At 37.0% G+C, this 15,775-nt stretch overlaps 2 protein-coding genes across 2 annotated transcripts; one reads left to right on the forward strand and one right to left on the reverse strand.

Annotated features, from left to right (window-relative positions):
• Positions 1-964: 964 nt before the first annotated feature.
• GCK72_016073 (uncharacterized protein) lies at positions 965-13,997 on the forward strand (the record flags this gene model as incomplete). The annotated part of the gene is made up of 14 exons (XM_053731307.1): positions 965-1,043; positions 2,272-2,454; positions 3,483-3,867; positions 5,317-6,094; positions 6,951-7,033; positions 7,220-7,418; positions 8,147-8,630; positions 9,317-9,433; positions 9,809-10,254; positions 10,401-10,570; positions 11,084-11,399; positions 11,704-11,798; positions 12,440-13,065; positions 13,603-13,997. 14 exons carry the CDS (start codon positions 965-967, stop codon positions 13,995-13,997), a joined length of 4,356 nt encoding a protein of 1,451 aa, XP_053586079.1.
• On the reverse strand, positions 5,297-5,925 carry GCK72_016074 (uncharacterized protein; the record flags this gene model as incomplete). Its single annotated transcript, XM_053731308.1, has 2 exons — positions 5,297-5,560; positions 5,605-5,925. The coding sequence occupies 2 exons, from the start codon at positions 5,923-5,925 to the stop codon at positions 5,297-5,299; spliced, it is 585 nt and encodes a 194-aa protein (XP_053586080.1).
• Positions 13,998-15,775: the final 1,778 nt, after the last annotated feature.

Raw genomic sequence — 15,775 nt, forward strand, 5'->3', positions numbered from 1 at the left:
ATATTCCCTTAAAAACCTTTGAAACCTAGAAAAAATCCTGTTTGATTCTGTGATAATTAATGATAATTTAATAAAATTGATAATTTTTAAAAAACTGTGTTCTTTGTTGTAGAAACATTATAAAACCAGCTAGAAAAGTCATTTTTCAAACTCCTGGCATCTCTAGCTTTCATTTGATACCCGTATCGCCCACATTGGAAATTTTGGTGTTAATGCGGCGCGTGTCGCGTCGCGGCCTCTGCTCCAAAAAGTAAAAAAAAATCAAACTTGTCCAAAATATGTCGATATGGGTATCAAATGAAAGCTAATGATTTCGGGAATTCGAAAAATGTAATGCTTCAATTAAGATTTGTGAGAAGTCCCATTTTGACCTCAATAACTGTTTGCCATATGATGCATCTGCCCAATACAAGGGCCACTGGGAAAAATCGATGTTTGGAGGTTACTCAGTCGACAATACTAATTGACGTTCATTGTGTTTTTGAAGACCAAGACTAGGCGGTTATAATGAGCCAAAAATCAATGCGATAGAGCAAATTTGAAAGAAGATATAATGATTTGAAGTTCATTATTTGATTTTAAAAATGTTTTTTATTGAATTTTCGCAATTTTCCTCTGATTTTACAATATTTTTGCTGTATTTTTCAATTTTCGACTTGAATTCCTTATTTTCCCCCTCGGAAAATCTCTATTTCGTTGATTTCTTACTTTGAAAACCCATTTTCCAATTGACTAATGCAAACGCGCTCCATTTGCACGTGCGAGAGAGTGAGAGACGCCAGACACGACAGAGAGCTTTTGAATTCGTTTCAGCAAAAAAATACTCATTTTACACCATTTTCAGTCGTTTTTCGTGATTTTTTCCACATTTTTTAGTTGAAAAACACAATAAAATCACTATTTCTCATGTTAAAACCTTGATTTTCACCCGTTTTTTGTAGATTTTAGTGATTTTTCAGGTGTAATGTATGGATACCTCCGGGAAACCGATGATTCCACAGCAATCAACTATTCGGCATATGGAAAATTTTTGCCGGGAGAGAGTAAGTGTTGAGAATTGAAGGAAATGTGAAATTATCCGAAAAAAAGTGAAAAATTACGCAAAACTTAGGAAAAATTTTTTGGTGGTAAAATTTTGAGCTAAAAACGTCAAAAATTTTGATTTCAGAGTATGAAAATGTGATTTTTCAGCTATTTTACTACTCGAAAACCGTAAAAATCGATGAAAAACTCAGTTTTTGAATTTCTGCAATAGAAATCGAGTTTTTACCAGGAAAACTCAATTTTGGCTAGAAAAAATAAGAAATATGTATTTTCAGCTCAAAAATCAAAAATTTCAGCATTTTCTCGACTAAAAACTAGAAATAATCAAGATTTTCCGAAACTCAGATTTTCGAATTTCCGTTCTAGAAATTAATTTCTCAGGAAAACTGGATTTTCGACTCAAAAAAACCAAAATCTATGTATTTTCAGCTCAAAAATCAGATTTTTCAGTTTTTTTTTTGAACATAAAACTAGGAAAAATCGATTTTTTCATTCTAAAACTTGGTTGTTTGAATTTCTGCACCAGAAATTGAGTTTTTACCAGGATAACTCAATTTTTGAACAGAAAAACCCAAAATATATGCATTTTCAGCTCAAAAATCAGTTTTTTCAGCTCTTTCTCGATTAAAACTCTGAAAAATCGATTTTTTAAACCAAAACTTGGTTTTTGCGATAGAAATTGAATTTCTGCACTAGAAATTGAGTTTTTACATAGAAAACTCAATTTTTGAGCAGAAAAATCTGAATTTTCCTATTTTCCGGTTGAAAAATCATCATAATTTATTAATTTTCAATTTAAAATTGGTTTTTTTCACTAAAAATCCATTTTCAGAAGTAAAACTCGATATTTTGACTGGTTTCCAAGGTAGAATTATCATTTTGTCGGTGAAAATCGAATTTTTAGCCATTTTCAAGTCTGAAAAACACGTTTTCGAGTTCAAAAACCCGATTTTTGAGTTCAAAACCCCCATTTTTCGCCCTAAAATATCATTTTCAAGCCCAAAAACCCCTATTTTTAATCTCAAAACTCAATTTTTACCTTAAAACTGCATTTTTGAGTTCAAAACCCCGATTTTTTGCCATAAAATGCTAATTTCAGGTCGAAAAACCTATTTTTTTCACTTTAAAACTCCATTTTCGAGTTCAAAACCCGATTTTTCACCCTAACACCCCATTTTCAAGCCCAAAAACCCCCATTTTTTGCCTAAAAATCCCTCTTATTTGCAGACACAGGATTCCAGTTGTTGACAATCGGAGCCAAATTCCTTCGTATCTTCCGAGTGAATCCATACGTATTGAAAGAACCAGGAGAAGATAGTGATGAGTGGCAACAGAAGACAAAGTTGGAGTGTATGTTCTCATGCAGATTACTCAATAAATGTCTCTCGGTTGCTGTTGCAAGGGTTCCACGTGAGTTTTTCGCCTTTTTTCTAGGTTTTTGACTTGAAAATCGCTCTTTTTAACCCCAAAGAGTTGATTTTTGACTCTGAAACCCTCTAGAATCTCTGAAAAGTCGGTTTTATCTGAAAAAAGCACTTTTTTCCCAAAAAACGGCAAAAACCGTTTCAGCTGGATTTTTGACTTGAAAATCTTTTTTTACCCCTCAAAGTCAATTTTGACTCTGAAAATATCTGGCTTCCACCCCAAAAATCGATATTTTCAGCCCTCTAACCTATTTAAATCTCTAATTGCAGAACTGCCAGACCAAAAATCCTCGTTTTTAGCATTTCAGGAGATTTTTAATAGGAAAATACACAGTTTTTTGACTTAAAAACCACTTTTTAACCCAAAAAGTCGATTTTTGACTCTAAAACCCACTAGAATCTCGTTTTTTTTATTCAGCCCCAAAAATCGCAATTTTCCGACTTTAAATCCTTTTTTCTAGGATTTCAGGACATTTTTTATTAGTAAATACTCGATTTTTGAACTCAAAAACCACTTTTCAACCCAAAAAAGTCGATTTTTGACTTTAAAACTCCCTAGAGTCTAGTTTTTTTGTTTTCAATCTAAAAATCTCAATTTTCACCCCTCTAACCCCTCCTATATCTCAATCTAAAATTTCAGAACTACCCGACCAAAAGCTCTCGTTTTTGAGATTTTAAGGCTTTTTAACCCAAAATACCTTTTTTTGAGCTGAAAATCCTTTTTTTTAATCCCAAAAAAGTCGATTTCTAGCTTTAAAAATCCCTGGAATCTCGTTTTTTTTCGGTTTCAGCTCCAAAAATCGCAATTTTCAACCCCCTCCTATCTCAATTTATAATTCCAGAACTACCCAACCAAAAGCCCTCGTTTTTAAGATTTTAGCTGAAAATCGCTTATTTTAACCGTAAAAACTCGATTTCTAGCTCTAAAACTGTCCATAATCTCTTTTTTTTGTTTTCAATCTAAAAATCACAATTTTCAGCCCTCTAACCCCTCCTATATCTCAATATTTCCAGAACTGCCTGATCAAGACTCAATCCTAATGGCATTTGACGACGCGAAGCTCTCGATAGTGGCAGTGAATGAAAAGGAGAGAAATATGCAAACGATCTCCCTTCATGCATTTGAAAATGAGTATCTCCGTGATGGATTCATCAATTATTTCCATCCTCCCATCGTCCGAACAGATCCATCGAATCGATGTGCGGCGTCTTTAGTCTACGGAAAACATATTGCAATTCTTCCGTTTCATGAGAACTCGAAACGAATTCTCTCTTATATCATTCCATTGAAACAAATCGATCCACGGTTGGATAATGTTGCGGATATGGTGTTTTTGGATGGATACTATGAACCTACTATTCTGTTTTTGTATGAACCATTACAGACTACTCCTGGAAGGTTGGTAGTGGATAGAAATCGGCTTAAAATAGGCTAAAAATGGCACAAAACCGGCTAAAAACGGCTGAAAAATAGTCTTGAATAGCTGAAAATCGGCTAATAGGTGGCTAGAAATTGTTGGAAATGGCTGAATTTGGCTGCAAAGAAATCGGCGTTATATCGGCTTAAACTTCAGAAAATGACTGAAAATAGCTGATAATAACTCAAAATTAGACTTAAAAAGCTGCAAATCGGTTGAGGTCCTGGTTTTCAGCTATTTAAGCCGGTTGAACCGATTTTTAGTCGATTTTCTGCCAATTTCAGACAATCAGAACCGATTTTGCCTTAAACGAAGCGATTTCAAGTCTAATCAAGCTGTTCCAGGCTGAATATGGCTGAAAATCAAATTGAATTCCGCAAACATAGCCTTAAATAGCTGAAAATCAGCTGAAAATGACCGAAATTCAATTGAAATAGGCTAAAAATCAGCTGAAATCGGCTGAAAATGTCTGAAAATCGGTCGGGATTGTGAAAAAAGTCACTTTTTTAAGCTTTTCTAGCCGATTTTCCTGATTTTTGAGCCGATTCTCATCTAAAGCAGCGATTTTCGAGCTAAAAACACCCGATTTTCTTCAAGTTTATCGGATTTTCAGATATTGAACACCATTTTTAGCCGTTCCAAGCAATTTCCACCAAAAACCTCCAATTTTCCCTCTAAAAATCGGTCGAATTCGTCCGAAATTTGCTGAAAGTTGCACAAAACCAACTGAAAACGACTGAAACTCAATTGAATTCACTGTTTTTAGGCTTTTCTAGCCAATTTTCCAGAGCTTTGAGCCGATTTGACCCCAAAAATTGGGATTTTCGGGGTAAAAAAACCCGATTTATTTCAATTTTATCGGATTTTCAGCCATTTTTAGCCGTTTTCAAGCAAAAAATCGCATTTTCTTCAAATTTTCAGCAATTTTCGAGTCAAATCCCCGATTTTCTTCAATTTTACCTGGTTTTCAGCTGTTTAAGGCCATTTTTAGCCGATTTCCCAGCTTTTCGAGTCGATTTTCACTAAAAATTGTCATTTTAGGGCTTAAAAACTCTGATTTTCTTCAATTTTACTGGATTTCCAGCTTTTTATGGTCATTTTTAGCCGTTTTCAAGCAAAAATTGTTCTTTTTTCTCAAATCGGATTTTAAGCAACTTCAGGTCATTTTTAGCCGAGTTGAAGCAAAAAACACATTTTTCTTCAAATTTTCAGCAATTTTCGAGTTAAAATCCCCGATTTTCTTCAAATTTTCAGTTATTTTCAACCAAATTTCACCTAAAAAATCCCGATTTTCTTCAATTTCATCGCATTTTCAGCCATTTTTAGCCGTTTTTAGCCGATTTCAAGCAAAAAAAACGGATTTTTCTTCAACTTTACAGCTGTTTTCAGTTGTTTCCAACCAATTTTCATTCAAAATGCTATTATTCCAGAGCCTGCGTCCGATACGACACAATGTGCATAATGGGTGTCTCCGTGAACATTGTCGATCGTCAATTCGCAGTCGTCTGGCAGACAGCGAATCTCCCAATGGACTGTACCTCTCTCCTTCCCATTCCAAAACCTCTGGGCGGTGCTCTCGTCTTCGGTTCCAACACAATCGTCTATCTGAATCAGGCGGTCCCTCCGTGCGGTGTCGTCCTCAACTCTTGTTATGATGGATTCACGAAATTCCCTCTGAAAGACATGAAACATCTGAAAATGACGCTAGATTGTGCCACTTCTGTGTACATGGAAGATGGGCGGATCGCAGTCGGTGGGCGGGACGGGGTACTGTATTTGCTGAGACTGGTGACGTCATCTGGTGGTGCAACTGTCAAATCGATGGAGTTTAGTAGGGTTTGGGAGACGTCGATTGCGTATTGTCTTACTGTATGTGCACCGGGACACCTTTTTATTGGATCCAGATTAGGAGACTCACAATTAGTTGAGTATACACTGCTGAAAATGACAAAAGAATCAGCGAAACGACAGAAAATTGAGAAAGATCCCGGGGAAATTGAGTTGGATGAGGATGATATGGAATTGTACGGTGGAGCCATTGAAATGCAATTGAACGACGATGAGGAACAGATTCTGGAGTCATTGGAATTCAGAGAGTTGGATAGGTTGAGAAATGTGGGACCTGTCAAGTCGATGTGCTTTGGACGGCCGAATTATATGAGTAGTGATTTGGCGGAGATGAAGAGAAGGGATCCGGTTTTTGATTTGGTAATTTTGAACTGAAAATAGCTAAAAAATGACCATTTTTATCGAAAAAACAATGATTTTGAGCCAAAAATCAGCTTTTTAGAGGACTGTTGAGGCTAAGGGAAGTTTGCTGAGGCTAACTGAGATTTTGCTGAGGCTAACTGAGGTTTTGCTGAGGCTAACTGAGATTTTGCTGAGGCTAACTTTTTTGCTGAGGCTAAGCGATTTTTGCTGAGGCTAACTGAGATTTTGCTGAGGCTAACTTTTTTGCTGAGGCTAAGCGATTTTTGCTGAGGCTAACTGAGATTTTGCTGAGGCTAACTGAGATTTTACTGAGGCTAACTGAGATTTTGCTGAGGCTAATTTTTTTGCTGAGGCTAACTTTTTTGCTGAGGCTAACTGAGATTTGCTGAGGCTAACTGAGATTTTGCTGAGGCTAACTGAGATTTTTGCTGAGGCTAACTGAGATTTTGCTGAGGCTAATTTTTTGTTCACTTTTTTTTTTTCAAATTTTCCCTATTTATGAACGAATTTTCGGATTGCCTCATATTCTATTTGGTACTTCTCAACACCGAATGAATGATACACATAAAAATTGGGTCAAAAATTGATTTTGTCTCTTGAAAAATGTGCAATTTTACAAAATTGAATTACATATTCGTAATCAGCGTGTTGAGAAGTGCTTAATAGGATATAAGCCAATTTAAAACTTTCGTTCTGAAATAGGGAAAATTTGAGAAAAAAGTCGAAAAAGTAGCCTCAAAATTGCTCTAAAAATCTGATTTTTGGCTCAAAATGGCTGTTTTTTCGACGAAAAACTAGTTTCAAGTCTAATAAATCTGATTTTCAACAAAAAATGCGATTTCCTCAATTCTAGGTAACCGCCAGTGGACACGGAAAGAATGGAGCATTGTGTGTACATCAGAGATCACTGAGACCCGAAATTATTACGAGTTCGATGTGAGTTTCAGATGGAAAACACGATTTTCAGCACGTTTTAATTGGAAAAATGAGATTTTCAAGACATTTTAATTGGAAAAATGAGATTTTCACCTCATTTTTATTAGAAAAACACGATTTTCAGCTTATTTTTATCAGAAAAATACGATTTTCAGCTGGTTTTTTCTGGAAAAATGTGATTTTCAGACTGGAAGGAGCCGAACAACTATGGGCGGTTGGACGTAAAGAGAATGAATCTCATAAATATTTGATAGTTTCTCGTGTTCGATCCACTTTAGTACTGGAATTGGGAGAGGAATTGGTCGAATTGGAGGAACAATTATTTGTGACGAATGAGCCGACAGTTGCTGCCGGAGAGTTGTCACAGGGGGCACTTGCTGTCCAGGTAACACAAAATAGAGTGAAAATTGACGTTTGGAACGTTAAAATTCGATTTTCTTGGTCGAAAAATGACTGAAATTGGGGATTTTTGCATTAGGAGTGGATTTTTCGGCTGAAATGACTGAAAATTTGATGTTTAGACTGGAAACTAGGGTTTCAAAGTTGAATTTTGTAGTTTTTAAGCTCAAAAAAATGTTTTTTGCACGGATTTTCAGATGTTCAAGCGAAATTTTCAGTTAGAAAACCGATTTTTGATAGAGAAGACTGAATTTTCAATTTCAGTCATTTCACCCCAATTTTCTTGTCAAAAATCTAATTTTTGGTCCCCAAATATCTGTTTTCACTCAGAAATCCCAATTTTTGCCTCCCCAGAATCGAAAATCTCAATTTTCTGTTCAAAAATTCTCAATTTTCACCCGAAAATCCCGATTTTCCGCTCAAAAACTAATTTCTGGTCTCCAAAACCTCGATTTTTCACTTCGCAAGGCAAAAATCCCAATATTTTGTACCAAAATGCTGAATTTTCAACCTGGAAATCTCGATTTTCTGCTTCCTGGGGTCACCTCGAAGCCAAAAATCCCCATTTTTGGTCCAAAATTCTGAATTTTCAACCTGGAAATTCCGATTTTGAGCCCAAAAGCCTCGATTTTTGACTTCCTGGGGGCGCTCCGAAGCCCAAAATTCTTAATTTTCAGCCTGAATTCCTCCAAATTTCAACTTTATTTCTTCCAGGTGACATCAACATGCATCGCCTTGGTGACCGACGGTCAACAAATGCAAGAAGTTCATATCGATTCGAATTTCCCAGTCGTCCAAGCGTCCATTCAGGATCCATACGTGGCAGTTCTCACTCAAAACGGGCGGCCTCTTCTCTACGAATTGGTGATGGCACCATACGTTCAATTGAGAGAAATCGATATATCCCAGACGCCATTTGCCACGTTTATCGCTCATAATGCAGCCACACAACTCACTTCGATTTCAGTGTATACTGACGCTTCTCAAATCATGAAATATTCTGAAAAGAGGGCGGGGCCTAGTGGTGATTCGGCTGAAAAATCTGAAAAATCTGAAAATTCTCATCCAGTTGTGAATATCAAGAAAGAGGTGAATGAGGAGGCGTTGTTGTATGGAGAGGATGATGATTTCTTGTATGGAGACGCTGTGGATGAAGATGACGATGGAATGGAACAGAATGGAGGAGGAGGGGCTGGAAGTGGGTAGAGATGCTGAAAATGCGCGGAAAAATATGATTTTTGGTGGTTTTTAGACCGAAATCCCTAGAAAACTGGAAAAAATCAGTCCAAAACTATGATTTTTGGAGATTTTTGGATCAGAACATTTTAAAATCCGTCGGAATTCCTATAAAAAATCGTTTTTGGCTTCTAAAACTGGATATTCAGAGGTTTTTGCGTCAGAAAATCAGAAAATCCGCTCAAAAACCATCAAAAACCTCGAAAAAGCACTACAATCGATCAGCGTGCAGTAGAGCTCGCTTACGTCGTGGCAAAATTCAAAAAAATTTAGTTTTCGGCTCATTTTTTGCCAAAAACTCGGAAAATCTATAAAAATCCAGTATAGCGCACTTGCATAGTTGTGGAATTCGAAATTCCTGGTTTCGGACCGTTTTTGGTGTGTTTTCGATGGTTTTTACATCGAAGTTCCTGGAAAACTGGAAAAAAACTGTTCAAAAACATGATTTTCGGAGATTTCTGGATTTTTTAACCTAAAAACTGAAAATCGCATGATTTACAGCTGTTTCAATTGTCAGAAATTGGGAAATTCATGTTTTTGACTCAAAATCACCATTTCTGAAGGTTTTCACACCTCAAAATCGGGAGAATCTGACGAAAAACCCGATGTTTCCTTCTAAAATCTTGTCATATTTCCTCTTATTTTCAGATGGAGAAACATCGAAACTGCAGAATACGAGAAAAAGGAGACGATTGGGACATGATGCAATAATGTCGAGTAGAGGAGGAGAACAGTCGGATGCAATTGATCCGACGAGGACTTATTGTACGTTTTGAAAACAGCTGAAAATCATTTCAGACGACTAAAAACTTTTTTGAGCCAAAAACGCAGTTTTTAATTAAAAATCACGATATTTTTTTGACTTCTCAGGATTCTATACTGTAATTACCAATTTTTCGTGAAAGTTAAGATAGTTTTTGGCTGAAAACCCCTATTTTTTGTAAGAAAACTTGGTGATTTTTGAATTCTGTATAAGCTACAGTACTCCATGGTCTTTTTTTAGTTTTTGACGCAAAAAATACAATTATAGGGTACTGTAGCCTATACAGAATTGGAAAAATCACCAATTTCTCATTTTTGAATCCAGGATAGTCTACAGTAGGCTAGATTCTGAAAAATTTCAAATTTCTTTCTTTCCAGCGTCCATCACGCACTGGCTAATGGTTGCCCATGACAACGGACGTCTCTCGATCCATTCCCTCCCTGATATGGAACTCGTTTATCAAATCGGTCGATTCTCGAATGTTCCGGAACTTCTGATGGATATGACGACGGACGAAGAGGAGAAAGAACGGAAAGCGAAAGCTCAACAGGCGGCGAAAGAGACGGCTGCTGATGAGGATCAGTTGACGACGGAGATGAAGAAGTTGTGTGAGAGAGTCATGGAGGCACAGATTGTTGGAATGGGAATAAACCAATCTCATCCAGTATTGATGGCAATTGTCGATGAGCAAGTAGTGATGTATGAAATGTTCTCTCATTACAATCCACAAGCAGGCCATCTTGGAATCGCTTTCCGTAAATTGCCACATTTCATATGTCTCCGCACGTCGTCTCATTTGAATTCTGATGGAAAGAGGGCACCGGTAAGGGTTTCCGAAGAGAAATGAGAAAAAATCGGCTGAAATTCGTCGAAAATGGCTGAAAATTCGGAATTTTCATGTTGAAAACTGACTTTTTATGAGAAAAATTGGCTGAAAATGACTGAAAATCATTATTTTTCCAATTTCAGTTCGAAATGGAAGTTGAGAATGGTAAACGATACACATTGATCCATCCATTCGAACGGATTTCCTCAATTAATAATGGAGTAATGATTGGAGGAGCTGTACCAACACTAGTGGTTTATGGAGCATGGGGTGGAATGCAGACACATCAAATGACCATCGATGGACCTATTAAGTGAGTTTAGAATCGGGGGGAAATTCTCTTTTTAACTGTAATTTTTGATATTAGCCTCAGCAAAAAGTTAGCCTCAGCAAAATCTCAGTTAGCCTCAGCAAAAAGTTAGCCTCAGCAAAATCTCAGTTAGCCTCAGCAAAAAGTTAGCCTCAGCAAAATCTCAGTTAGCCTCAGCAAAATCTCAGTTAGCCTCAGCAAATTCTCAGTTAGCCTCAGCAAAATCTCAGTTAGCCTCAGCAAATTCTCAGTTAGCCTCAGCAAATTCTCAAAAAAATTCTCAAACCCAACAATTTTACCCATTTTCTATCACAAAACCTATCAGAAATCTGAAAATTTTGAAAATTTCAAAATTTTTTGACAGTTTTCAGTGTATTTCCTGGAAAAATCCAACTAGTTTACCCATTTTTCATCAAAAATATGCGATTTCTTCCAGGTTTTTCCTATTTTAAAACCGGTTTTCAATTAAATTCCCCATTTTTAGGTCATTTCCACCCCAATTTCGTCAATTTCCAGAGCATTCACCCCATTCAACAACGAGAACGTACTCCACGGTTTCGTCTACATGACTCAACAGAAATCGGAGCTTCGTATCGCCCGAATGCATCCAGATTTCGACTACGAAATGCCGTATCCAATGAAGAAAATTGAAGTGGGACGGACGATTCATAACGTCCGATATCTGATGAATTCTGATGTCTACGTCGTTGTTTCGTCGATTCCGAAGCCGTCGAATAAGATTTGGGTGGTGATGAACGATGATAAACAGGAGGAAATTCATGAGAAAGATGAGAATTTCGTGTTGCCAGCACCCCCGAAATATACGTTGAATGTGAGTGGAAAATATGCAAATTTACTGTGAAAATGGGTGGAAAATGACTAAAAATGACTGAAAATGAGCCAAAACTTGTCAAAAACACCGAAAATTTAGCAAAAATGGCATTTTTCTCTTAAAAATTCATGAAAAACTATAAAAATCTGGCTGAAAATTTATGAATTTCAGTGAAAAATGAGCCAAAAAACGGAAAATAGCGGATTTTGGACTGAAAATGTAGTAAATTGGAAGTTTGAGGCTGAAAATACATTAGAAATCTTAAATTTTTATCATTTCCAGACAAAATTCGTATCATTTTCAGCTTTTCTCATCACAAGACTGGAAAGCAGTCCCAAATACTGAAATCGAATTTGAGGATATGGAAGCGGTCACCGCGTGTGAAGATGTCTCGTTGAAGTGAGTTTATCTCTATTTTCAGCCAAAAATTATAGATTTTGATCCAGAAAACGCGTTTTCTACTGATTTCCAGCAATTTCAGTCAAGGCTGGGGTGTCTCTTGGCGCGTTTTGAACTGTTTATACTCATTTTTATCGAATTTTTAGCATTTTCAGCAGATTCAGCACCAATATGCTTCGTTTTTCATATCTAGATCTCTTTTAACATCTGGCGTGACTTTGACGCGTTTTTGAGGTTCCAAGACCTGTCTTCCGGATCAATGAACCTTATTTCCCAGTTTTTTTCAATTGTCAAGGGTGTCTTTGACGCGTTTTTGAGCTTCCGAAATCATAGAAATTGAATAAAGAAGCATTTTTAGCCCATAACGCGTTTTTGATCCGATTTTTAGCGCTTTCAGACACATTTTCAGTGTCTGGGGTGTCTTTGACGCGTTTTCTCAGAATTTAAAACTGAGGCTACGCAATTTTTGCTGAGGCTAAGATTTTGCTGAGGCTAACTGAGATTTTGCTGAGGCTAACTGAGATTTTGCTGAGGCTAACTGAGATTTTGCTGAGGCTAACTGAGATTTTGCTGAGGCTAACTGAGATTTTGCTGAGGCTAACTGAGATTTTACTGAGGCTAACTTTGATTCTTTATTCCAGATCTGAATCCACAATCAGCGGTGTCGAAACGTATCTCGCCGTCGGCACCGTCAACAACTACGGTGAGGAAGTGTTGGTTCGTGGTCGAATCATTCTATGCGAAGTGATTGAAGTAGTCCCTGAACCGGATCAACCGACATCGAATCGAAAGATAAAAGTGTTGTTTGACAAGGAGCAAAAGGGTCCAGTGACTGGTCTATGTGCTATCAACGGGCTTTTGTTGTCTGGAATGGGACAGAAAGTGTTCATTTGGCAGTTTAAAGACAATGATTTGATGGGATTATCGTTCTTGGATATGCACTATTACGTCTATCAACTTCACTCATTGAGAACTATCGCCTTGGCGTGTGACGCTAGAGAATCGATGTCACTGATTCGATTCCAGGAGGAGAATAAGGCAATGTCCATCGCATCCCGTGACGATCGTCGTACTGCGAAACCCCCGATGGCCGCCCAATTCGTTGTCGATGGAGCGCATTTGGGATTCTTGTTGAGTGATGAGAATGGTAATATCACACTGTTCAACTACTCACCCGAAGCGCCTGAATCGAATGGAGGGGAGCGGTTGACGGTCCGGGCGGCTATGAATATTGGAACTAATGTTAACGCGTTTTTGAGAGTTAAAGGTGAGAATTTTTGGGGGTTTTGAGAGAAAATCCGATTAAAAATCGCAAAATTGAGCCTAAAAAAGTGACTGGCGTGTCTTTGACGCTTTTGAATGTGAAAGGTGCGAAATTTGGGGAAAAATCTGTTTGAAATCGCGAATTTGAACGGCTGGCGTGACTTTTACGCGTTGTTAGGCTCAAAAAACGCGTCAAAGTCATCTGTCTCTTTTCACGATTTTCGATTCAAAAATGTGTCAGGGGTGACTTTGACGCGTTTTTTTAATGTTAAAGAGGAGACATTCAACTGATTTTATCTCTTATTCGACAATTTTCGGTCTGAAAATGTAGCCTCAGCAAACTTTCCTTAGCCTCAGCAAAATCCCAGTTAGCCTCAGCAAAATCTCAGTTAGCCTCAGCAAAAATCGCTTAGCCTCAGCAAACTTTCCTTATGCTCAAAATTGCTCTAAAAAGCTGATTTTTGACTCAAAATGACTGTTTTTTCCCACGAAAACTAGTTTGAAGTCTAAAAATGTGATTTTCAACAAGAAATTATTCCAGGCCACACCTCCCTTCTCAACTTGCAATCGGATGAAGAAAAGGAGTCAGTAGAGCAGAGAATGTCAACAATATTCGGATCACTGGACGGTTCATTCGGTTTCGTTCGTCCACTCTCTGAGAAATCCTATCGACGTCTTCATTTCCTTCAAACATTCATCGGAAGTGTCACCCCTCAAATCGCTGGTCTTCATATCAAAGGAGCTCGTTCCGCCCGTCCCGCCCAACCGATTGTAAACGGGCGGAATGCGAGAAATCTGATTGATGGAGACGTTGTGGAACAGTATCTTCATCTCTCACTCTACGATAAAACTGATTTGGCCAGGAGACTCGGAGTCGGAAGATATCATATTATTGATGATTTGATGCATTTGAGACGAATGGCTTATTATTATTAATTGGCTTTTTCATTTTTTTTTGTTGGAATTTCACTTTTTCCATTTTTATGTGCAAATTCGCTCTAAAACCGTATTTTTTACTGCTAAAATCGGAAATTTGCTTTTTTTTTCGTTTTTGTGTGCAAATTCGCTCTAAAATCGTATTTTTTCTGTCAAAATCCAAAATTTTGAACCAAAACCCGAAAAATCGGTACTTTTACAGTTATATTCTAATTTTTCGAACCAAAAACGGTAATTTGTAAAATTTACCCGAAAAATTGGAATTTTAGAGTAAAAATTCGCTCTGAAACTGGATTTTTACTCTTAAAATTGGAAATTTCGCACCAAAACTCGAAAAATCTAAAGTTTTGTGACTTAAACCAAAATTTTGGGCTGAAATTTGTAATATTATTTGAAAAACCTGAATTTTGGAGTAAAAATTCGCTCTGAAACGGTTTTTTTCATTTTAGAATTGAAAAAACCGCATTTTTTGAGCTGAAACGTGTCATTTTACCCGAAAAGTCTATTTTTAGAGTGAAAATTTGCACAAAAATCCTTTTTTCTCACTCAAAAACCGCATTTTACTCAAAAAATTCAATTTTTCCCCTCAGTAAATGCGCTCTATTGGATTCGTTGAAATTAACAGAAATTTCTGTGTCCAATAGAGCGCATTTTCTGATTTTTTCCCATCGATAACTGATGGAGTAAATGTGGGCGGAGCCGACCACCAAACCCAACAAGCCATGGCTCCGCCCACAATATCCTCCTAGTTGGATGTCACTAGAGGTCAGTAGCACCCTCTAGTTTCGAGGCTCCGCCCACTTTCAGTCCAATAGAGCAAATTTGCACACTGATTATTTTCATTTGTTTCCATTTGATCCCTTTCTCCATGTACCGGTATAATCACCTTTTTTAACTAATTGTTACATTTTCTTTTTGTTGTCAAAAAAATTATTTTATATTATTTTTCAATGAATTTTACCCGATTTTTCCTGAAATTTCGCGCTTTTTTTGTCAATTTCCCCCTTTTAGACCCACATTTTTTGCAATTTTTGACCTTTTCCCGCGATTTTCCGATATTTTTCTCATTTTTTGACAAAAAATCCCAAAATTTTCATTTTTTGCGATTTTCACCAAAACAAATGCAAAAAATACCACAAGATCAGCGCCAACCAGCCGTCCTAATCGTATTTTGTGTTTTTGCTTACGTCAAGATTGAAAAGATCGAAATTTATCGTGTCGGAGATGCGAAAAACTCGATAAGCCCGCATTTTCTTCGATTTTTTCGCATTTCTGCACGATTTTCGATGATTTTTGGCGTTTGATTCGTTAATTTCTGCAAATTTCATGCAGAAATCGCTATTTTTAGCTGAAATTTCCGGTCTAAAACCTCTTTTCCGCTGAAAATAAATCAATGAGAAAAGCGTGCGGTGGTTGCGAAAACACCGGAAGCCCCGCCCACTTTTCCGTGCCGCAGTGCTTGTTTTTGCAGACATTTTTGACGCTTGTTTTGAGGTGATTCGTCTGCAAATTTGGTGGCTATTTTTAGATTTCACCTGGAAAAATGATGATATTTAGAATTAAAAAAAAAGGGGGAAAAAATCGAAGAAAAATAATTTTTAAAAAAAGTTTTTTTTGCTGAAAACTTGTTTTCGGGTGCTTTTTGTGTGATTTAAAGTGGTTTTAACGTTTCTAACAGCTCTAATTACACATAGAACCCCTAAAAACTCGAGAAATTCAAGTAAAATTAGAAAAATCATTTAAAAAATTTTAGTGGAAAAATTTGTTTTTTTTACGAT

Source organism: Caenorhabditis remanei, chromosome IV, assembly GCF_010183535.1.
Source record: "Caenorhabditis remanei strain PX506 chromosome IV, whole genome shotgun sequence".
Lineage (NCBI taxonomy): Eukaryota > Metazoa > Nematoda > Chromadorea > Rhabditida > Rhabditidae > Caenorhabditis > Caenorhabditis remanei.